Raw genomic sequence first — 25,717 nt, 5'->3', positions numbered from 1 at the left:
CCTCGTTAATTTTCATCATCATCATCATTTTCTGTGATCTGGTGTTTGATCAGGTTCCTCCTACCCCTTTCCCTGTCGCTGTATACTTGATTAAAGCCTGTGAGATCACTAATATTTTCCAAGTCTGACAATAGGTCATACAGCTGCAGTGTTAATACTCTCCGCATATACAGCCTGGCCTACCGATTGTTTCCTGTTTTTTAGCTATTTTGTTTCTTTACAACACCATCTTCCCCGGAGTATTACAGATTCAATTCCCATTTGTCCAAAGGATGGCATGATTGACAAAAAGTACAACGGACCAGCACTTTTACAAAACAGGAAATTTCACTGAGAGGTCAATAGTTCTTAATCTAACTTAATGAGACACAAGGGATAAATTTTGAAAAGAATGTAGTTTAAGTGTACATCAACATTTCTGGTTTCAAGTCATTGCCACTTTTCAGCATGCTAAGAATAAAAAGCAAGGGGACCGCAGACACTGGAAATCAGGAAAAAAAACTGTTGAAGTGTAAAGAGCACCAGAGTTATCACTCGCTTATCTTCAGCACATCATATTTGATGAGAGAATTTCTTTTTCTATTCAAAAAGGAGCAAATTATGATGGCCTCTTGTGATTTTATGAGAAGTCCTCTTACTAAAGTTGTGAGAAAAATCAGAAAGACTTCCTACAAATACAACGAAGGCCGTGCTCTACACTTAATAAAGCATAGACAAATATTGCTTATAACAAGTGAAGCAACTTGCATTTCTATAAACTGTTCACCACTGTTTATATTCTGCAACATTCTGAAGACTACTCACTGTTGTAAAAGTGAACAAAAGCAGCAGTTTACCCACGACATGACTCGATGACCAGGAATGGGTTTTAGTGGTTCGAAGAGAAAAAGGTTAAACAGATCATCGCTTCTCTTCCTATAAATTGTAACATAGATCTCTTACATCCAGCTCTGCAAGCAGATGCAACCTTAGTTCAATAGATCAAAAGGAAGCACCTCTGATACTGTAGCATTCCCTCAAACAACACTAGTGGTAGTCCTAAATACGTGTGCCCATTCCTGGAATGAGATGAGACAGCTATCGTGGATGGTTCCTTGGCTATGATTTGGACTGTTGGCCAGTTCGTGAACAGCTTACTGGCCTGTTTCATTGCAACTGGTCACATGGTCAATTTCCACCAGAACGTAGGAGTTAAACTCCCCTCACGTACCACAAATCTAAAACAAAATAAACCTGAAAGTAAAAGATCATTTAGTTTCCATTATCTCACTTTCTCACCTCACCGAGAAGTAGGCAGGATTCTTGCCCTTAAAAGCTATTATGCATCCAGCTTGCACAAAGTGCATTAACAGAGAAATGAGTGTGTATGTTTCTGCACACGCACACACAAAGGGAATGGAGGTACTTCTCCTACACAGCGCACCTCAACTAACAGCGTGAGCATTCTCCACACATAGAATTGAGGGCACCAACATGGACCCATCACAAAAAGTGATGCCCACCGAAATAACCCCACACAGGCCAGTATCCAGTCACCAAGTCACCCTTTATTTACACGTATATAGTACTTGACACTGGTCCGGCTTCCTCCGAGGCCAGCTGTCAGAGTGAGAAGAACCTCTGAGACTCCTGTTCTTATCTGTCAGCCAGACTCCCTGATTGGCCCAAGTTAACAACCCCGATCAGGGAACTCATACTCTATGATGGCCAGCTGACTGACCTCGTTACAATCAGTACACCCACATTAATCATTTTCAATCAGAATAATAAAACAGTAAAACCAAGTATCAATGAATTTGTTAATCCACACTCCAAGGAATTCCTATCAAACAGATATTGCAAGCAACAGAACACAGTGACATGATTTCTCTGTTTTCATTACACAATGTGCGACTAGAAGAGTACTTCACTGATCCCCAGGTTGGAACTCCCCAACACAGTCAGGCAGCAAACAAGATGTGCTACCCACACTGTGGAGACAGACTAAAAGCATTTAGGAACAGTTTTTCTGGGCTAAAACATTTTGCCACTGGATGCGAGTGGATCTTTCTCCTGCCCAAAGCACAGACAGTGCCAAGTCAATGGAAGTGCCTCTCCTGTGACAATCTGCAAGGGGCAATGTGGGGGGTATGCAGGACAGACACATGGCATGAGGAGAGCCTCTGAAGGAGTCTCCCCTTTACTCAGAGGAACTCTACCAGCTTCAATCCTCATCAGCTTTTAATTTAATGAAGGCCCCCAAAGGTCCATCCATGTAGAGGCACCCTCTTGGTCAGTGACTGGTCTCAACAGTGCCCAACGACCCCAGTGAGACTGCTAGTTTTCCAGAGCTGACGCAACCCTTAATAGGACAGTGAACATGGAAGCAAGGCTGCCTCCAGAGAAATGCACCAATGGCCTTACTTATAACAAGTGAGGGCTTGGGAACCCCATGCAAATAGGCCTGATCTGGGAGTCATTAAGCTTGTGGTAAAATCCAGCCCCTAGTCCTTAACTGATCCAGGTCACTGCAACTGGAAAACTACTCAGGATTCCAACCCTGGAGTTGTATCTAAAGATCCCTGCTAGAAGAACATGTGGATGAATTTTGGGTGTGGGAAAACAAAGCTCAAGCATGATCCACCTCTCATTGTGGCAATCTTATCCATCCCAGCTACTGATCGATAGTAGCAGAGATTGATTGATCCTCAGAGTCATACCTAGCACAGTCAGAGATTGGAGAAAATCAGATACCTTTAGAAACAGCAGGGTCCAATTTTACAAAAAACTTCAAGACAACACATGAAAATCTTGAGCTACAATTAGTAATTTTGGCTAACAACACAACTCTATGCAGAGTTCACTAATGAGCATTAATATAACACTCTAACCTAGTAGAGTCACTTGCTTATCCTGTATATCATCAGGTTCCCTCCCCTAGCTCTCACGCCCTCAATCCCACATCCCATCTCAATGAATAGCAGTCCGATTCCCTTTTAAAGCTGCAAGCAATTTGATAGAAGGCTCAGCAATTACCTGGGTGGGAGAAGCTAAACCATTCAGAAACATCAAGTGCATGAAATATATAGGCATTCTCTTGATTAGCACTCTGCCACTGGACTGAATGGCCAACATTAGACAGACTCTGCACAATCCACTCGACCTACAAGGCACACTGCAGAAAGTCACCAATGTTACCTTGACAGTATTTCTCTCAGGTCACTTCGACAGATCAAATCACAAGTTCTGCTTTTTCAATCTGGCATCAGAAACCCAACACCGGGATCATTTCAGGATCCCAACCCTGTGCTCCCATCAGTGAAGCAACACCATGCTTAAATGGCAAGGCCCTTAATTGGGCCAGATCCACACCCAGCTTCAGGTGCCACCAAAAGGCAGGAATATATTCTGGAGGGAGATTTTCAAAGGCAGGTGGAAGCTGTGACTAGGCTTGCCATTGTCTGAAGCAGGCATTCAGCAGCTTGAAGGGCCAGGTAAGAGTCCAAATGATCACTCATCAGCACTTCATCCACTCTATTCAAGCAACGGCAGCTTTGTGTCACGATGTGAGATCTATTCTTCTATGGCACAAGATTGCAAATCAGCAGGTCTGATCAATAATATTTCCTGAACAGAATTCTGACAGCTGAGTCTTAACGTGCTGCAGACCATGCGCTCTTCTGATTTTTTTTACCTTTAAAAATTTGATTCAGTTCCTCTCTGGCTGCTTTGCGAGCTCTTCTACATGCTGAACAATTAGGTCAATCAGAGTCATGCAGGTTCCTGGCTCTTGACCAACGTCTTCTCCTTAAAAAATTTTGTGAATCAGGTTGGTGGTGGGGGTGGTTTGGAAAAATGGCACACACTCTGGGAGGGCTAGCTTCAACAATGATACACTGTCTTAAGTTTGAAAGACATCAGAACTGTAGGATCACCACCACCAAAAGGACTTCAACAACTCAAAGAAAAAGAGTCTGGCACACTTTTGCCAGGCAAGCAGTAACTGCCTGCAGGTAATTCTAAACAAGTGGCACATTCAGGTTTTACTTTTTAAAAATGATTAACTTCTCGGGGGGAAATAAAATCTTAGTCTTATCTCTAAATCTTACTTGAGCTTCAGGAACATTCTGCTCATGTATTCATAATTCAAGGTAAATGCATTGCTTACTTCAAACTTAATAGCATTTTGCATTATTTTAAAGATCATCCTTCCTTTCAGTCTCCTTTCTTCAAATGCAAATATTTTCACCCAATTGAATTTATCTTCTCATGAGTTCTACAAACTTGCCAGTGCTCTTGTACTTGTGCTAAAAAGCCTTAGGGCCCTGTCACATTTTGTGAACATATACTGGCCTCCCATCATCATAACCCAGATATCCGCTGGGGAAATGAGATGTTGATAACCAACAGAAAATTTAGAGAAGCAGAAGTCACCTTAATACAGTTAGGCTGAAGTTGTCCAATAAAATTTCAGGAAATTCAGGGCTTTAATTTAAGTTTCAATACATAAATCAACTTCAAACGAAGAGCAAACACCAGCAACTAGAGCAAATGGCCACATAACATTCTTCTTCAAATCAAGCAATATTTCTATGACAATTATGTGGTTTGCTGTATGAAGCTGAATAAACAATAGTTTCTGATTTTGTACCAGTGGAATTTACAATTAATCTAGGCTTGGAGTGAAGAGCTATTTTAATCGCAGCAATGGTAAACTGACAAAGTACACAAAACAGGCATTTGAGTCATGTTAGTCACAGCGATTTTGCAAATTATAGTACCAAATAGCTGTAACAATAGTAGCGTGGACTCAAGAACATAGGCTGAAAGTGCTTGCATTGAGCACCATTTAGATTTTGTTGCTTTCTTTAGGTTAACTCTGATAGGTGTCAGCTATGCTTCACCTGGTAGCACCCATTTCAGAGTCAGAAGGTTGTGGGGATATATCCCACTCTGGGGCTTGCAAACAAAATTCTGTGTGATGTTCCAGTATAATACTGAAAGAATGCAGTATTCTCTTTCAAAAGAGACATCAAACAAAGCTCTTACCAATATTCATAGGTGAACTTCTAAGATTGCATAGCTCTGTTTTGATTCACAATTCCCACAAGATGATTATGATCACACTTTAAAAGCATTTCATTGCCTAGAAAAAGAACTTTGGAATATCTTGAGGTTATCAAAGGTGTTATACAAATGTAAGGTTTTCTTTATGTTCAGGTTAGATTGGTCCCAAACATGTTAATGATGGAGCAAGATGATTCTCTGGACCTTCCCCAAATAAAATTAAGTAGCAAACATGTAAATCATTTCCCTTTCGATCCTAGTTCTCAAATTAAAGCAGTGAAGTTACAGCATGCAAACAGATTAGAAACATGAAAGACAGACTGAGATAAAGTTTGTTTTCTGACACAGTTTAAGGTTAAAGGTGATAGTGCAAAACAGACACTCAAGATGCCTTCCAATTCCTGTATAAGTAGCAGACAGAAGCCAAAAGAATGGAGAAAAAAAAAATCTGCTACAAAGAAGGAAAACAGAAGTATTCCACAATACACAATGAATTGCCGCAGAAATTATTACTGGGAAAAAAAGTCATTAGCAAAGCTTTCATCTTACACTGATCAGGGCAGAATGCAAGTTGATTAATTGTTCCTTGCTACAATTCCCATGGCAACATGTCTACCAATCACAGTGGACCTTCTTTTCATGTAGTATAAATTGCTGTTCCCTGTGAAATCTGCTATTCTTGCTATTCTGTCCTGATGAGAACAGGATGAAATGCTTCAATTCCACATCTCTTTCAGCAATACAGAAGTATTCCTAGACCACTGAATTCAGAATGTTAGTTTTTGTAGGTATTTAATTCTTTTTTTGCTCAACTATCACCTTCCTTTCCTACCTCTACTGCCTCCCCCAACTCCAACGTATTAATTCAAAATCTTTGCATGATTAGATTACGCACATTCTTTAAGTGTATAAATCAGTTTACGGCATTATCACCAAACCTTTCCCAGCCCCAAGATCTAGTTTGGCCCTCCTTAGGCCTTTTGTGCATTCCTGCACTGTTAGTGATACATCCCACAACTCTGAGCTCCACTCTCTAAGTCACTGTCCCTTATACCCCATCTTCTGTACATCCCTCTCCCTTTTCTTAAAAAAAAAAGTCTCCTGAAAGCCTATCCCTTCACTGTTTTTCCTTTTGGTCAATTCTTGTGACTCTTCTATACCTGTTGAACCATCTAGTGAAAGCCTTGGGATAGTTATGCAACAATGGGGTACGTAAATTTTCTTTCATTTTTCACAGAATAAGCAACACTTTAAGAGCTCATGCCTAGCATAAATGGACACTAGATTGAGAGAATTCAAGCCACAGATTTAACAACTTGAATATATGCCTAACCACTGAAAATGCTATTATCAATTTAGTAATATTTCATTTACAAAAGCACACCAGTATTTTCACTGAAACAAGATAAATTACCTAAAAGTTTGAAAGAGAAGTCTTTTCAAATTGACCAGGGGCTGCGAATTTAAGTTTCTAAATGGATTACTTGCTTGGTATTCAAGGAATTTATGCAATGTGTGCACTAATTATGTCGAGGTACTTTAGTGCCAGACACCAGACACATTAAAAGGTAAAGTGTAGTTAGGTTTTTTTTTGCTTCTCTTCCACCAAAAGAATTGACTTATGCCTCCATGATTGTATAACATGCCAAACATCGAGACACCTCAATTAGAAGCCAAATAGGATGTCACCTATTAGGCCATTTTCTACTGCTGCAACATATAAATCATTTTGACGAAATGATGAAATAGACATTTATTCCAAATTTAGCGAGGTTATGTCTAAGATTTTGTTTAAAAAGAGGAAGCGGTAAAAAGGTTTGTTCTTGCTATGGATAATGTGGGTGGGAGAGTGCAGATTGGTTGGGGTGGGGGATGAGAGGGGAAGCGGAGGGAGATTGAAGGCTTTGACATTCACAAAGCCTTTGAGATTAACTTTCCAGAACTGTCCTCAGGTTAAGGCAGCACAATAGGATCATACCACCCTCCCTCCTGTCACTCATTCCTTCTCAATTCAACTCGTTATTCAGGTGCCTTCTTTACTTAGTTCAGTGGCCAGGTTCCATTCCACAATAAACCGGATCATTTAATATCCCCTTTCTACATTATTGAACAAGTTCCTTTGGCATGCTCGTGCTGAAGAATCTGCTTAGAATATTGTGTGACATATTAAAAGCAGGTGAGCCAGGCTTTAGACAAATGATATTGATGGCATATGCCTCAGGTAGAAATATCCTGTGTCGTCCATGGTAAAGAGGTGGTGGCTGGAGCCTGAAAACTGGAAATTCTGAAACTGGTGTTAAGCGTCAGAGGAATCACAGATGTACGTGGACAGGAACTGGATGAGGAGAGAAAAGACTGAGTCAATATCCACTATAAACCCACCGTCTCCCATAGTTACCTGGACTATACATCCTCACAACCTGTTTCCTGTAAAGACTGCATTCCATACTCCCAGTTCCTCCGTCTCCGTCGCACATGTTCCGATGAGGCCGACTTCGACAAGGGAGCTTCCAAAATGTCCACCTTCTTCCTCAATCAAGGATTCCCCAGCACCGTTTTTGACAGGGCCTTCAACTGGGTCAAACCCATCTCCCACACTTCCGTTCTCATCCCCTCTCTTCCCTCCTGCAACAACAATAGTGTTCCCCTTATCCTTAACTACCATCCCACCAGCATCCACATCCAGAAGATCATCAGCTGCCATTTCCACCACCTCCACGGAGATGCCACCACCAGACACATATTCCCCTCCCCTCCCTTGTCCGCCTTCCACAGGGACCATTCCTTCCAGGCCACCCTGGTCCACACTTCCTTCACCCCCAACAAACCCTACAGCCCCACGGCACCTTCCCCTGCAGCTGCCGAATGTGCAACACCTGCCCATTTACCTCCTCCCTCCCCAGTATCCAAGGGCCCAAACATACCTTCCAGGTGAAGCAACACTGCATTCGCTGCTCACAATGTGGTCTCCTCTACACTGGGGAAACAAAGCACAGACTGGGTGATAGCTTCGCAGAACATCTACATTCTGTTTGCAAAAAAGACCCTGAGCTCCCAGTCGCCTGCCACTTTAACACACCACCCTGTTCCCTGCCTCTGGCTTGCTGCAGTGCTCCAGTGAAGCTCAACACAAGCTGGAAGAACACCACCTTATTTTCTGCTTGGGGACCCTACAGCCCTCCGGTCTCCATATAGAGTTCAATAATTTTAGGGCCTGAATTCTCTCATGTCCTAGACCCCTAATGCACACACCAGGCCTTGTTATCACATAGCCTGCCATTACACACTACCTATTGTTAGCCACTAACATTCTCCATTAACAGCTATTCACCCTCCTAGCCAGATCATTATCTACTCTTTTGTCTGTCCAACTGTTCTTCTCTCTTTTTGGGCGCTATCTCCACCTATCATTTACTCCTAACCCCATTCCCCTACTCTATCTTCTGCTTACAACTCGACATTCTCCTAGCTACCATGACATCTGACGAAGGGTCACTGGACCCGAAACGTTAACTCTTATTTCTCTTTACAAATGCTGCCAGAGCTGCTGAGCTTTTCCAGCGACTTCAGTTTTTGTTTCCATTTTACAGCATCCACAGTTCTTTTGGTTTTTTTTTTAATAAAGATTCTGTGTCACCATTTTAACAAATGGAATTCACAACTAAAGAAGAGGCAGAGACAACAAGAACATTTTTCCTACCTAAGGCTAGAAAGGCTGGTTTGATAATTGGATAAACCACCAGGACTAAATGAGATGCATCAGAGGATACCGAGAGAAAGAAGAATATAAATTGCAGAAGTTTTGGTCATAATCTCCTTAGACCCAGGGGTGATTGTGCCAGCAGACTGGAAAATTGAAAATGCTACACTCTTCAGATCAAAAAATGACTACAAGAGCCCGGCAACTTCGGGCTAGTCCATTCGATTGGAGGCAGGAAAACACTTATAAACAATAATCCAAGACAAAAACCAGGGCAATTAAGGATGGGCAATAAATGCCAGAGGCTGAGGGGTGACCTTGTAGAAATTTATAAAAATCATCAGGGGCATGCATAGGGTGAATAGTCAGGTTTTTTCCCCCAGGGTGGGGAAGTCTACAACAAGAGGGCATAGGTTTAACAAGAGGGGCAACATTTAAAAGGAACCTAAGGGGCAACATTTTCAAGCAGAAGGCGGTGCATGAATGGAATGAGCTGCCAGAGGAAGTGGTGGAGGCTAGTACAATTACAACATTTAAAAAGCATCTGGATGGGAATAGGAAGGGCTCAGATGGATATGGGCCACATGCTGGCAAATGGGACTTGATTTATTTAGGATATCTGGTCAGCATGGATGAGTTGAACCGAAGTGTTTGTTTCTGTTCTGTCCATCTCTATGACTCATTGTACAAATTTTAAAAGGTCAGTGTGAGTACTGTAGACCAAGTCAAGAAGTCCATCACAGATTTGTGGAAAACAAATTGTGTTTAACTGACTTGATTGAGCTTTCTGATCAGGTAACAAATGGTATATGAAGGTAACAAGGTTTTTACAGTACATATGGACTTCCAAAAGGTATTTGCTAACATGCCACTTAATAGGCTTGTCAACAAAGTTGAAGCTTGTAGGCTAAAACGGAAAATGGCAGCATGGATTCAATGTTGGCTGAATGACAGGAAACTAGTGGTGAATAGTTCCACTAATTTTCTTGACATGCATTAATAACCTAGCCACGTTATACGAGGCACAACGTTAAAATTTGAAGATGGCACAAAACTTGGCCATATTATGAACTCAGAGTAGAATTGTGACAGATGTCACACAGAGTGTGGTGGAATGACTAGCCATGTGGCAGAGGAATATACTGCAGTGAAAAGTGAAGTGACAATTTGGTAGGAAAAACATGAAGAGGCAATATAAAGGGAGCAATTCTAAAGGGAGTGCAAGAACAGAAAGACCCAAGAATGAATGCACACAAACCAGTGAAGGTGGCAAGAGGGGGTTTAAGAAAAATGGTTAAGACAACAAGGCTCTGTGGAGAGGCATAGAGCACAAAAGCATCAAAGTTATGATGAAGATTTATAAAACAATGACTCAGGCTCAACTAGAGTATACTGTTGATTTCTAGGCAGTATAATGGGAGGATATATAGGCTTTAAGAGAGGTCATAAAAAGATTTGAAAGAATAGTTTCAGAAATGAGGGACTTCAGTTATTGGATACCTTGGGGATATTGTTCAATCATGGCTTTTAAAAGGAAGTTGGTATCTGAACAGAAAACCCTTGCAGAGCCATGGACCAAGGGCATGGAATGGGGGACTAGCCAAGTTGTTCTTGCAGGAAGATGGCATGGATACTACAGGTCAAATGGCCTCTGAGCAGTAACATGCTACAATTTCACATGTTATTGATGAATCACAGCCAATGTTTCAGGTACAGTTTGGCATGCTTTACAATCACCAGTGCTTGCAAACAACCAACTAACCTAACATGGCCCTGCAGTTCCATGATCACATTTAATCGAGGTGACAGATACAAGACATGGATGTGTTACACATAGAAAGAATGACTTGCATTTCAGAACTAGGATGGTCTTAAAGTGAATGAAGGACTACTCTGTTGGATCAATGTAGGAAATATGCATGGCACAATTTGTAGTGCAAACACAACATCTGCATCTTTCTCATTACTGTTGGAAAATAAAATACCACAAGTGCAGATCGCAGTAGCGAAAGTGTTAAGCTAACATCAGGCTATAACAAACTACAGTCCAAAAATGATCCACCTTCATTCTACATGGATCTTGTAAAATGCCTCTTCGCTTACTCTTTAAAGTAATTCCTCTTCTCATGTTTCTCAATAAATCTACAGAATTCCTCTGAATGTTATTGGGCTCCATTCTCGCATAAAAAGGATTGTATAGCTGATTATAAATTGGGGTTTGGGAAATAAGTTGGTTATTATTTTGCTGAGACTTTGATATTTTTCCATTTTCCCTCTGCATTACACCAGAAAATGGTTGGAAACTTATTTGAAGTGCTCCAACAATGCCAGTTTCTGGTATCCAAATAATAAGGCAATAAGATATCCAGCATGAGTAAACTATGCAGATTCTTCAAAAAGATGGGCCAAATTAAACAAAACTACAAGCACTGGCCAAACTTAGGAACTAAATAAAAGGAGGCAAATATTCCAACTTTGTTACTGGATGTGCAACAGGGGTCAAAATAAGTTTTATTTTCAAAGGCTCTCCGAGATGTCTTAAGAGCTACTTTTTGATTTGTAGGGAATATTTTTTCATTCCCACCAACTCTTTCATTAAGTAAGATGCAGTCAATTAGTAACACTACTGTTATGTTAATAGAGGGTATTTCGACTGTCAGAAGCAGAACTATAAGAATTCATCAATATCCTTAGTAATTAATTAACCCTCAATTAAACCAAACAGGAATGTTCCCTCCCAGTTGGGGTACACTTCAGTAGTCAAGGACTTTCAGCCTCTGATCTTCGGGTAAGTGTCCTCCTTCGAGACACACAACAACGCAAAATCACCAAGCAGATAAAGTTCCATACCCACGAAGACGACCTCAGCCACGATCTTGGGTTCATGTCGCAATACAGGTGACCCTACCAGACTGTTCTGTATCTGTAAAATCTTCCTTACTGTCCTGTTTTGACACCCTCACCTTCATAAATTATCATGATCTTTCTACCTTAATTAGTTTGTACAGTTTTGGATTGCTTATGACTTTGGTTAGACCCTCAGCATGCGACTCTTACACCTATCGTGTTATTCCAGTCAGTTGGTTTGTCTCCAGCACCACCTTATTTTTAATTTTCTGTAATTATCTCTCTGCTTCATTTAATGGGATTATAGTTCATTCCTTCGCTTGTTATTCAGCTATTGGCACTTTACTCACACCATCTAACAGTTTTGATCACCAGAGACTTGTTATTCATCACTCCACTCACATCATTCATATGATCTTTTGATCTCTTTGCCTATAAATTCTGTGTCTGTGTGCTTCTCTCTCACTGCACCCGACGAAGGGGCATCACTCCGAAAGCTTGTGATTTCAAAGAAACCTGTTGGACTATAACCTGGCGTCATGTGACTTCTGACATGTAATGTTTAACTTCCCTAGACGCCACAGGATTTAAACTGGCACAAGATAACAGGCATAACAGCGTGTTGTGTGTATGGGTACAATTACAACATTTAAAAGGCATCTGGATGGGTATATGAATGGGAAGGGTTTAGAGGGATATGGGCCAAATGCTGGTAAATGGGACTGGGACTGGTCAGATTGGGATATCTGGTTGGCATGGATGAATTGGACTGAAGGGTCTGTTTCCATGCTGTACGGCTCTATGACTCTTAAGTTAGCAATCAAAGCTTTTTTCCAGGTAAGAGATACACATTTCATTTAAAAAGTAGATTAATTTGCAAGGAATTCAGTACACGTGAGTCCAAGTTTTCACATCTCTTGGCTAGCCAAGTAATTCTTAATTGACAGGCTCCTCTTGGCAGCCACTGCCATTTTCCCCAGTCCTCCACTCCACAGGTATTGGCTTCTCCCCTCCCACTGCCACCCAGTTCTTGTCTCAGCCAGCAGACCCTTAACACCACCCAACAACCCCCAACACTTGGCCTCACCTGGCAGATTCTCACTCCCCTGGCCTCCTAGTGTAGCCCAACCAACAGCTAACATAGGGAAGAAGCTGCCTGTGATTTATAGAGTCACAAAATCCCTACAGCATGGATGCAGGCCATTCAGCCCATCGAGTCCACAACGACCCTCCAAACAGCATCTCACCCAAACCCACATCCCCCACCCTATCTCTGTAACACAGCTTTTCCCATAGCTAACCCAACCATCCCTGGACACTATGGGCAATTTAGCGTGGCCTATCTATCTAATCTGCATATGTTTGGGCTGTGTGAGGAAAGCCATGTAGATATGGTGAGGATATGCAAACTCCACACAGACCGTTGCCTAAGGGTGGAGTCTAACCCAGGTCCCAGGCGCTGTGAGGCAGCAATGCTAACCACTGAGCCACTGTGTCATCCAGTGTGGAGGAAATTCCTTTCAAAGTTTTTTAATTCCATGTACAATAACAATATTTTTGATTGGTCACCTTGCCCCCTCCACAACTCATTCCTCATGCACGATTTTGCCAATTATGAGCGGTAAATTCGCCTTCCCTCCCTTGCATTTTGAATGTCGACGTGCAGCGATCCTGTGGGTTACTTTTGATCATTAATACATCACTTGCCCTTTAACAAAACCTACGTGCATTAATTGTAAGAAACACTAACTTTATTTACATGAGTTGAAGAATAAACACATTCCTGGCTGTGTGATCCTGTTACTGCTCTATAGCAAATGCATTAATCATTCCTCAGTTATATCACTAAAACTCAATGAAAGTGTCAGAGATACATAAGAATGAAACAAGTTTGAATTTCAGAAACTAACCACAACTAGAATGGCTCCATCACTCTTAATTTTTTACTCTTTAAATCTTGGAATTTAATGGAAGCAACGTAAAATATTAACATAAATATCACAAAATATTAACAAATGCTTAGTAAACTCACAAGCCAGCCCAATGTGAAAATACAAAACAGTTCCTTCATTGTCACCACTGTGGGAGCATCTTTAACATGTAGACTGCAACAGTTTGAGAAGGCTATCTCAGGGGCAATTTGAAATAGGCAATAAGTGCTGACCTTGCCAATGAACCCTACATCCCATGAAACTAATACATGAAAGAAAAAAAATGCCTCTTGCCTGAATTTAATGGAAACATTACCTAATTTTAAATGGTTTCATACCACTGAAAACAGCAAGGGATAACATCACTTGGATGTACTAAGCATGGAACTATGATTCTATAATGTGGGGTTACAGGGAAAGGGGGAGGTGGGCCTGGGTGGGATGCTCTTCAGAGAGTCAGTGCAGACTTGATGGGTCAACAGACCTCTACCTGCACTGTAAGGATTCTAAGACTGGTATACTTACATCACACATCATCATACCCAGGCATTAATCTCATTACAGAGAAGTTCAGTGAACTTCAGAAATGCAGTGATTTACTGAGTGGCACAAAATGACCAATTTGAACATTATTTATCAAGCAGAAACCTAATAACAGAAACCTAATAAGACTCTATCACATACCAAGAGTGAATAGTATGGATAACAGACTGGTTCCAGAAGTGTTTAGCTCTCAATACAGTATCCAAACAATTAGTTGAGTTCTCAGTACCATGACAAATTTCTTATTTTGTTACTGTTCTTCTCCCTCTCTACTCCTAAAAGTGTCAACCTTTTTCTGGACAGATCATCTGGTCAAATCAAGGCAATCTATCAGAGGATGCTAAAAGAAAAATCTGAAACAAACACAGAACTGTACAAACTCAGTAAGTCTGGCAGCATCTGTGGAGAGGGACACAAAGCTAACATTTTGAATCTGGTATGACTGTTCAGAATACGTCATCCCGCACTCTGTTTCTCTCCCCACTGATGCTGACAGACCTATTAGATTTTCCCAGCATTCTCTCTGTTTGTCTCTGATCAAATCTTTGCTCTTGATGTGTAAGCTTCAAAATTTTTAGTCGGCTATTCATCTTGAAGATATTGTATCAGAGCTTGCTGCTCCCTTCAGGCAACATCCACATACACAGAGGTACACAAGCTAAATGTCTTAGCTAGCAACCAGAAGCTAAAAATGTAACCGAATTTCTCTTCCCTGACCCAGAAATGCTAATTGCCTTTAATCCTACTTCAGCTGAGATTGGCTAAGTCAACACTGGCCAGAATCAAGCCTTGGACCTTTGCTGAATATTTGGCACATTTCACCCCTTGGGTGAACTCACCAGGTCTTATGAAGAAAGGTCTTAAGGAATTGGCAATGATATTCATTACGTTAGGACAAGGCACTGCACTTTAAATTTACCTGTCCAAGATCAAGCGTAACATTGACTTCGTTGTATTCCAGGCCACGGGAGAGAGGGGGACTCTGCCACCAACGTTCTGTCCCATCAATGGCATTGGTGCTTGGATGTGCTTTGTTACTCTCTGCCTTGCAAATATCACAATATTGACCCTATTAAAGAAAATAACACATTTTCAGTAAAATTGTAAGTCCTTTAAAAATGCAAACATTTCAAGTTTCTAAACCAGTTTCATTTGTCAATAAGATGATTACTGTCATATTAAACATGACATATTATACTATTAGTACTTAAATGAGCATCTTCAACTTCCAGTATCAACCCCAATTTGTAAATGCCAACAGTTTATGAACTAATATTCCATGGCATCACTCACTAATAGTCTAAGGTCAAAAGTACAAATGTAACAGAAAGCTACCAGAACAGATCTGTGTTTAATCTTCTTATTCTTCAAGAGGTCGCTACCCAGGTACTCCCTTAAGAAAATCATGTAACTGCTGCATTATAGATCAATTTGGAGATCATTCCTATAGGATGTTTCTCTTTAAGTTGGTAGCTTCTGCCTTTGGGAGAAATCCAAGTTAGGAGATCCAAAAACAAGCAGGGTGGCTGGTTTCTTTTCTCTTTTCTTAACAATACTGATATTTCAAAATATGATATCCAAAATATGAAGGGGATTGGAGGGTTTGAGCTAACGGGAGGAGCTGAATAGGCTGCAGCTTTTTTTCCCCAGGAGCACAGGAGGGTGAGGGGTGACTTCATAGAGGTTTATAAAATCATGAGGAGTATGGATAGGGTGAATAGTCAAGATCTTTGTCCCAGGGTGGGGGGAGTCCAAAACTAGAGGGCATATGTTTAAGGTGAGAGGCGAAGGATTTAAAAAGAACCTGAGGGGTATTTTTTTTCATGCAGAGAGAGTGGTGTGTGTATGGAACAAGCTGCCAGAGGAAGTGGAGGAGGTGGGTACAATTACAACATTTAACAGGCATTTGGATGGTTAAATGAATAGAAAGAGTTTAGGGGAATATGGGCCAATATGATATTGACAATTTTTTTTCACAGCTGGTGTACTTACACTTATTCAACGATCTAGTACTAATTTGATTTTTTTTAAAATCAGAAGGGGATCGGAAAGAGATTGAGAGAAAATGTACAAGAATAGATGTTGGATAACCTGCCCAATGTTCATGAGTGCTCCTGCTATTTATGCATTTTCTTCTGTGACATAATGGCTCAGGTTTTGCAGCAGAAATGATAGCAAAAGCATAATTACTCTCCTCCGTTATTCCACTGAAACAGGCAGCAACCTGTGGAGTATGCATATGTGGATAACACAGAAATCCAGACAGTGCTGATAATGCTTCTGTGCTCCTCCTGAGGATGTGCACTGAGCTAATCAACTGGCCTCACTGTAAAAACCTTTGAAAAGGTTACACCTCACTGAACAAAGTGTAACTGGACTTTTAACTTAACTCACTTAATTACTCACTTATTTTCACAGGCCCTGAAAAGCTCATTTTATTACTTGCAGAATGTTAAAGTTCTTTATGAGGATAAAAGTACCAAAAGTTAATTTACTTTTATTTTAGTTTCATTTTAATCCAATTATTTATTTTGAATTGCATGTTAAGGTTTTAAGTCCCTGGAGCGACATTGTGATGACATCATGGACGTACACCTCACTGGGAATTAAATAGCACAGTGTGGGAGAAGTTAGTTATAACAGAGAAGACTGAGATAATACGACAGATAAGAGAGAATCACGTACAAAACAGCATATGGGGGGAGATTAACTCCATGAGACAGTTATGGAATAGTCTTTTAATAACATAACAGTAAGATAGACCCTGGTATATCTTTGATTACCAGTCTTACTACATGATAAACATTGTTATAAAGAAGCCCCTTAAGCCTGAAGGTAGTTCTTGCCTTCTTCTTGACCAATCTGTCTCAAACCCAAAATCTTGGATGTGGTCATAAAACCACACATAAAACCAAAAAGATACTGTTATCTGAAAATTTAAATACAAAGTGAGAGATATTAACTGCTTTTAACCTTCTGGTTTGCTAGACTCGAATACCCAAATACAACTGGGTACCTATCCGCACAAATGATGTCACAGCTGCTAGATACCAAGGGATGCCCTGGACTTGTTACCAAGTTTAATCTGCTGTGATAAGGGTAACACCATGCCACAGAGAGGTTAGACTATTGTGGGCAGGTTTGCTTGAGGTCAGTGGCCAACTACACAATCCAGGCCAAAGTATGGCAACTAATCAAAGGACTTCCTTATTACAAATGCTTATTACAAAAGATTGCACTTTCCAGCTATCCCTTCTAGTTCTGAAGAGAAATGGCTCATCCTCTTTTCCAAAAATTGTTTTTGGTGGCTGCCAGATCTGTTCAAAAGGCCGTAAAGGGTTAGCCACACAGTGTGGAGTTACGTAATGACTAGACAGGTTAGGAATGGCAGTATCTCTTCCCTGAATGATGTAACTGGGAGCAGTTAGATTTTAATGACAAAACAGTGAAACCATCAATCATTAAAAGTGGCACTGCAGCTTGGTAAAGTATACACTATTCTAAGTTTTTAATTAATTCGGACAAAGTTCAGGAGCAAGGAGGTGAACACTTGTCCAGGACACTAGCTCAGCCTCAACCGGAGAAATGCACTGCGTTCTGGGTGTTGCACTCTAGGAAGGTCACAAAGGCATTGGAAAGAGTGCAGAAAAGATTCAAGAAAGTAGTTTCAGGAAGAGGAATTTCAGTTAGAAAGACAAATTGTTAGAATTATTTTCTTGGTGAAAGGAAGATTGAGAGATGATGCAATGGAGATGTTCAAAACCATGAAGCATCTGAACAGATTAGATAGGGAGAAACTGTTCCTACCTGAGAAAGGGTTAAGAGTGAGAGGGTACAGATTTAAAATGAAATAGGCAGATTAAAGGTAAAATCAGCAAAAGCAAAATGAAAAGAAAATTTCATGCTGCGAGTGGTTAAGGTCTGGAATATACTGCCTGAGAGAGTGGTTGAGGCAGATTTAATTGACATATTCAAAATTGAATTAGATTGTTATCTGGAAAGGAAGAAAATGCAACAGGGAGAGGCAGGGGACATGATAGATTGAACTCCTCCCACAATTTAGCAATTCTATGATTCTGGTTCCGTAATGTAAATGAGATGATATAAATACAATTTCACAATTTAATCTGGTGGGATTGTATTGTTAGTCGAAAAGCACATGGACTCATAGATTGATTATAGCAGAGAATATGATCAGTTGGCCCGTTGTGTTCTGTGCCAGCTCTTTGGACAAGCTATAAGATTCAGTCTTCGTGCATCACCTTTAAATAAATTAAGAGCGCATTGGAGGTAGCAAATCCAGGAGCTAATTTTCTACATTAGTACTGAAAGCCAGAGATTCACTCTCCAGACACAAGTATTGCAGAAATGGGGATGCTTTTCCCATTTTTTTTGTTCATTACAATTACTTCTTCTCTTTGTCTGAGTCAACTTTCCCCAATTAATATGTAAGTAAGAGCATTACCAGCTATAATACTGAATCTTAAAAAACAAAGATTCTAGATGAGATGTGCTGATCTCAACCTGGACAGTAGTGGGGATTTCTTAATGGAACTCAGTCCTCAAGCTAGGAAACAGAAATGCTCAGAATTCACACTCCTAAAAAGGATGTTCAGTGATGCCGTCTGGAAAAGGTTTGTCTTGAGAAGTTTGGGAAGAATAGCATTAAGCTCAGCTCAGCAGGGGAGCAACCTATTGACGCTCAGGCATAAATTTTTCAAGGATGTGTCAGTGGCAGAAACCTCACTCACCAACAGAGTACATCTCGGGCTCAGTGAAGAATGGACAGAATAGCACAAAGAAGGACTCTCAATTTTCTGACATGGACCTGCCTACAGGTAAATAACTTTAATGCTGCCAACCCCTTAGGACATTACTCCTTGCTATGTAGGTTTACACAAAGAATGGTCAATTGGGGAAACTGAAGTGAAACTGCAAAATAGTCTCTATTATTAACAAATCTTTCTTTTCATTTTATTTTACATTGTTGACACCATGCTGTGATATAGGTTACCACTTTCAGCTATACCAAGAGGCACGTCAAAATCTGAGTTAATATATGCATTTTAACACCTTCAGTGATATTTCAAACTCTAGTGCCTGCTCAGCTCACTTAAAGAAAAAGTTCTATGTGGGTACATATTATGCCAAATTAATTTGGCAATGCAGTACTTCAAAAAAACTATAGGATTTATCTAGGTACTAGTTTGAGGCTCAAGCCTAGTTGTAAGGCAAGTTTGTTCAAGTAAATGGAGATTATAATTAACAATCTTTTTAAATGTCTTTCTCCACTCATGCAAGTTAGAAGTTACAGTGCCCATCTGAAATGCATTACATGCATGCACATTCATGTTAATGCTTCCCAGCTTCCAGTTTCAAAGCAAAACCATATCTTGAAGATGCTCCAGCTGTATGCAACATTGGCTGTTTTATACTTTATTTTCAGATTCAATAAACTGTAACAAAAACCTTGTTGAACATTAGCATTCATGACACAGTATAATTTCACCTGAATCCAATGTTACCAATCCCTTATGGTATCTACATGCTGTTGGGCCACCTACCCAACAAAGACAGAACTTCCTGCTGCTGAACATTAGGAAGTCTGAAGTCATAAAGCATTCTGAAAATATTAAGCTGTTCAGCAAGAGAAACGATATAGGGATAGAATTAGAATATTGTCAACGCCTAGGTTGAAGTTGATGCCCATGTCTTAGAACGATTTGAATGGAAGATGAAGAGGGAGGCACAATTAGATCCTTGTGTGGACTCCAGAAGTAACACACTAGGTGTAGGAAGGGAAGTGATCAGTGAAACTTTAGATATGTCATAAGTAGGAAAAGAAACAGTAGGAGGCAGTCCCACTGAGCTGGGAAACGAAGGAGAGATGTTGGAAGCTTTTTCTTTCTATTCATTTGTGGGATGTGGGCGTCAGTGGCTGGCCAGCATTTCTTGCCCTAAAGAAGGTGGTGGTGAGCTGCTTTCTTGATCCGCTGTAGTCCTCCTGCTGTGGGTTGAGCCACTATGCTATTAGGGAGGAAATTCCAGGATTTTGACCCAGCAACAGTGAAGGAATGGTGATATATTTCCAAGTCAGGATGGTGAGTAGCTTGGAGGGGAACTTGGAGGTGGTGGTGTTCTAGTGTACACAACTGTGTCAGAGGCAGTAGTGAGGACACGGAGCATGAGATGGGTAAGTGCCCCAGACTGATATAATTAAAGTTACTACAAACAAATAAAGTGGGATTGAGAGTAGGCCCATGGGTCTATTCAGCCATGTGGTAAGATTATGGCTGATTTGATTATGGCCTTTACTTGCCTGTCCACCATCACTTAATGACCCTTCCTACACTGCTCTCCAGGGAGGAAAATTCCACAGACTCATGGCCCTCAAAAACTCCTCCTCATCTTCATCTTAAAATGGAAAACCCCTTATTTTTAAATGGGTGAGTCCCTAGTTCTAGTCTCTCCCACAAGAAGAAACATCTATTCAGCACCCACCCTGTCAGGACCCACAGAATCTTATGTGTTTCAATAATACCACGTCCTATTCTTCCAAGCATCAATAGGTGCAGACACATTTCCTCAGAAGATAAATGTTTCAGCCCAGGAATACGTTGAATGAACATTCTCTGCACTGCTTCTGAATCAAATTATATCCTTTCTTAAATAAGATCAGAACTGTATACGATATTCGTGATGTGGTCTTACCAACACTCCATGCAACCACAGCAAAATGCTATCCTACATCTACATGCCATTCCTCTTACAAGAAACAACATTCTGTTTGCCTTCCTTATCACTTGCTGTACCTGCATACTAACTTTTATGATTCATGTACCAGGATATTCGAATCCCTCTGTACCATGGGGCTCCGCAACCATTCTCCATTTAAGTAATAATCTGTTCTCTATTCTTCCTGCAAATTGGACAAGTTCATTTTTCTTTTCCACACTAGCTTTTATCCGCAAAATATTTGCCCACTCACTATTAAGATTATTCTCATTTCAGTCGTAGAAAGTGAAATCCTAATTGAAAGTTGTGGGAAAGACAAACACTTTTGTGCAAGGTAGCAATATCATAGATCATAGAATCCCTACAGTGTGGAAACAGGCCCTTCAGCCCAACAAGTCCACACCGACCATGACAGCATACCCCCAGACCGATCCCCCTATAACCCACCTAATTTACACATCCCTGAACACTGTGGGCAATTTAGCATGGCCAATCCACCTAGCCTGCACATCTTTGGATTGTGGGAGGAAATTGGAGCACCTGGAGAAAACCCATGCAGACACTGGGACAACATACAAACTCCACACAGGCAGTCACCCAAGATTCGAACCAGGGTCTCTGGTGCTGTGAGGCAGCAGTGCTAACTGCTGAGCCACTGTGCCGCCCTTTTTTTTGGTTTAAAAAGTGCTCAGCATTTAATTTCACAACTTCAGCTTCTGACAATTCAAAAATAAAACTGCTGTATTCAGGTCAAGTATACAACTTTCTCAAATACTTCAGAATTAAAAATGGGCAACCTTTTTTCTAATATAAATACCCACTCATTCACAAACAGAGGCACATAAACATCTGAACGTTTTCAAGGCAATGTATTATACTATTTACACTGGTCAAGGAACTGCAAATCCAGTAGTCTCACATCAGGTGGTCATTTGTGAGAGTCATGTAGTTTATCTGTAACTCTATTTATAAAGACCACAAAGTCTAGAATGTGTAGACATAGATTTGACAATTTTAGAGTTGAAAGGGAAGTAATCAATTAGGGTGGCATAGTGGCTCAGTAGTTAGCACTGCTGCCTCACAGTGTTAGGGACCTGGGTACAATTCCACCTTCAGGGCAACTGTCTGTGTGGAGTTTTTATGTTCTCCCCGTGTCTGCATGGGTTTCCTCCCACAGTCCAAAGATATGCAGGTTAGCTGGACTGGCCATGTTACATTTCCCATAGTGTCCAGGAATGTGCAGGCTAGGTGGATTAGCCATGGGAAATGCAGGGTTACAGAGATACATAGGGGGGTCAGTCTGTGTGGGATGCTCTTCAGAAGGACTTGATAGGCTGAATGGCCTGTTTCCACATTGTAGTGATTCTGTGAATTCAAGGTCAAAGTCTTGAGTCTATCCCCCAAAACAGGGTGATAAATAGCAACAGGCCTATTTATGAGTAAATAAATATTTGAGGGGGGAATATAGGGACAGCAATGTTTGGTGATCTGCTGACACAGTCCAAGTGAGCAGCGGTGAATGGTCGGGACAGATTGGAGATTGATAAGATTGTCTCCGAGCAGGCTCACTGGCCATGAATGAATGAGCAGGTGAAGTTGCTGTTTGTAAAAGTTTGCCTCAATGGCCCTTTGCAGAATGTCAAAGTTACAGATGGGAGCCTAACCGTACCTATCATTATTCCTCAGTCTTCCTAGTTGTTTAAGTCTATAGCTACAGTCCATATCTAATGTATTCTACAAAGAGCCACTGAAGTATTATCACAGTCTTAGATGTATCATCCCAACTGCTGTATCCTCCTCTCTTGACAACCTTCCCATCCAGCCAGCCTGCTGTGCAGTTAATTTTGCCAACCTCCTTCCTGTCATAACCACACCATCTAATGTTTTCTTTCTCTTCCTCTGCCTGGGAAAGCCTTTCACACTGACACTACAGCCGTCATGTAGATGCAATTTTAATTGAATGGCTTTTGAATTACAGTATGGGGACATGGGTGAAGAATCAATTGTCTTCCAACCGGAGAAGCTTTGGTTTCAGTGCACTTTGCTCTATGACTGTGAATGTATTTTATAAAAATGCTGCAATAAACATAACGGGGACAAGTAAATCGTGTTAGCTCTCTCCACAGATGCTGCCAGGCCTGCTGAGTTTCTCCAGCACTTTCTGATTTCATTCCAGATCTCCAGCATCCATTGTACCATAATTTTTTTTTGCTTTGGATGCTCCTGTCACTTGATGCACATGTGTAAGTGTAGCAATAAATGCCTTTCTAGAAGATTTCACAGAGATCTCTCTTCCCTCTGACTCACACACCACAAGAGTACCACCAGAACTTAAAGGATCATATTTCAAATTCATTTAATCACTAAAAGCATTATTGAGCAACACTTCACCACTGAATTTCCCCTCGCTGAGGCAAGAAATTGTTCTAGGAGTGAGATAGATCATTTAAATGGCCCAGCCTCCATTAACACAGCCACTCTCTCAAAAGGGATCTGGAAACAACAGTGAAGTTAATACTTGCTGCATATTTTAATGCACCATTGAAGGAGGGGAACAGTGGAATTTTATCCCTTAAAGCCTCCTGACAGCAGTTATTCAAATTTCCCACTTAATTACAAAAGGAAAGCCCTCCCACTTCTCCCAACATCTATAGCAGGAGTTAGAGCATGGCTTGCGTTCAGCAGTAAATTCCTGTTGTCAGTCACGGGCAAAGTTCAAAACGTAACTGTGTTTTAGAAAAGGGACAGTAACAATTACGTTAGTTTTAAATCAGGCTTGTTAAATCCCAGCTTTGAAAGTATGTGAATGGACTGTTTTTCCTTCATTCACCTATACTTGGCAAAACGATGGGGGGGGGGGGGGGCAGGGAGAGAGAAAAGCGTTAGTTTTCTTTAAAGCCTCCTGGATGCGGACAGTCGGGGTTTTTTTTGATACTGGGAGTAATGGGATAGAGATGAAGCGCATCAACAGATCTCTAAATCGTGGCCGCTGCAGCCAGAAACTGAGATGAGTTGACCCCAGTGTGGCGGGCTAACACTGACTTTCAGACTGCTTTAGTCTGTGGTCACTGCTCCTTTCGGCGCTGCAATGGAAATCTCTGGTCAGCACATCTTCAGAGGAATCCAATACCAGCCTAAATAAGGAAATAATTTTGACAGTTGCAATCATGGGAGCAAATTGACTTGAGGGGGTTGATAATATTCGGGGGGAGGGGACGTGAAATGATCGCCGCTGAACAAAAAAAAGAGACACAGACTGGGGGAAATAAAAGCGATCATGAACCGGTATAAATTGAGCCGAATGCGTGGGATTTTCATCCGAGGGAGCTGAGGAATGTGGGCGTGGGGGACGTACATCTGCTGCTTGCGGGGCAATGGGCCGAATGGCCTCCTTGTGTTGCAGTACTTTTCTGATTGATGGTGGAGTCATATCATTATCTGTCCTTCCATTTCCAGAAGCTTGCACGTTCACCCAAATTTTATAAACCCTCCACCCAGAAACAATTTTGCTGGTCAGGCACTGCAGAGATGTACGTTCATAGTTAAAAAAAAAAGCCATTAAAATTAATCTTACATTTTACAATGTCCGGGTCACGTCCCTATGTAAGCACAACATGGCTTCACAAACTGAATGGGATGGAAAAGATCCTACCCTGAGACGGATTACGGTGTTGGAATTCCATGAGATTTGCTTTAAAACAACCTGCTAAAGCCCTGGGTTGCAATTGCCTGTAATTCTCATCAACCGCGAAACACCCGACATGTGTAACTGTGTGACCGACTGGGTTTGTTTAAGAGATAAGACTAACACTTTAATGCAGTAACATTTGAACTTTGGTAAACACAGGTAACAGGATTTAAACGCCAGCATAAATATTATCAAACGCTCTTTGTCTGACCATTATTTCTCTCTCTCTAATAAAAGTAAAAAGGTCCAATTGAAAGCCAGTGTGTGTGTGTGTGCGCCAGATTTTACTACCTGGATAGTTTGGCTGGGGTCGCCAGATACCGGACCACCAACCAATTTACAATACAGATCTTCCACCGGCTTCCCCGATTCATCCTGTCCGCAAGTGGCCGTGGCTGTGATCTTCGTGCCCTCCGCTAAGTTAAAATAAGGCGGGTGCAGGCTGAAGCCGTTCACTCCGTAACCATAGGTGATAACCTCCTGCGCTGAGAGCAGCCTGACGGTGCAGCAAATGTGCCAGAGCAGCGCCACTGCTGCTGTGCCTCTCGCCATATTTCCCCCTGAGCTCAACTCACTGACTGCTGCCTGTGCTGCTCATCGCCACTGACTGAGCCGCAAACTAACTCACTCACTCACTCTCTCTCAGTCACACACACACACAGCAGCAACAGACCCAACCAGGCAGGGCTACCTAATCAACTGATGATGCATCAATCACCCTCCTCCCTCGCCCACAATCACAATGGAAGTTTGTACCTTGAATCGCAAACAGGAGGGCGTTGCTTTAAACATACACACACACACACACACACACACACAGAATCTAAACATGCCTCACTCCTCCTTCAGCCCCGGAGTTTGCAAAGAAAAAAGTTTGGGCTCTGCCAGTGAAACATTTTCAACACCTCCCATGAATTTCAGCTGCAAATTGAAATCAGGAGAGTAAAAGTTTATTTGCAATTGCTTCCTGTACCTGCTCACATTGTAATACAATATTACAAGTGCTGACCTCGAAGCGTTAACTCTGTTTTTCTGTATGCAGATACTGCTGAGTTTCTTCAGCACTTTCTGTTTTTGTTTCATATTGTAATACATGAAGTTATGTAATGAAGGAAGCCTGGGGATTATTAATGTTTACGGGCAGGGGTAACGATGGATTCGAACAGTCTCAGAGCTTTTGGATGGATATTTCTGATTTGATTTATTGTGATATGTACTGAGATAACT

At 41.2% G+C, this 25,717-nt stretch overlaps 1 protein-coding gene across 1 annotated transcript; it reads right to left on the bottom strand.

The window, feature by feature from the left end:
* Positions 1-5: 5 nt before the first annotated feature.
* Positions 6-25,088, bottom strand: LOC109927124 (laminin subunit alpha-5-like). The gene is made up of 3 exons (XM_020527030.2): positions 24,782-25,088; positions 14,987-15,136; positions 6-143 (listed from the first exon to the last, which is right to left on the bottom strand). The coding sequence occupies exons 1-3, from the start codon at positions 25,040-25,042 to the stop codon at positions 6-8; spliced, it is 549 nt and encodes a 182-aa protein (XP_020382619.2). The 5' UTR covers positions 25,043-25,088.
* Positions 25,089-25,717: the final 629 nt, after the last annotated feature.

The sequence above is a fragment of the Rhincodon typus genome, chromosome 19 (genome assembly GCF_021869965.1).
Source record: "Rhincodon typus isolate 14 chromosome 19, sRhiTyp1.1, whole genome shotgun sequence".
Classification (NCBI taxonomy): Eukaryota; Metazoa; Chordata; class Chondrichthyes; order Orectolobiformes; family Rhincodontidae; genus Rhincodon; species Rhincodon typus.
Note: the sequence above shows the minus strand (reverse complement) of the source record. Positions and strands in the feature narration are given on the sequence as shown.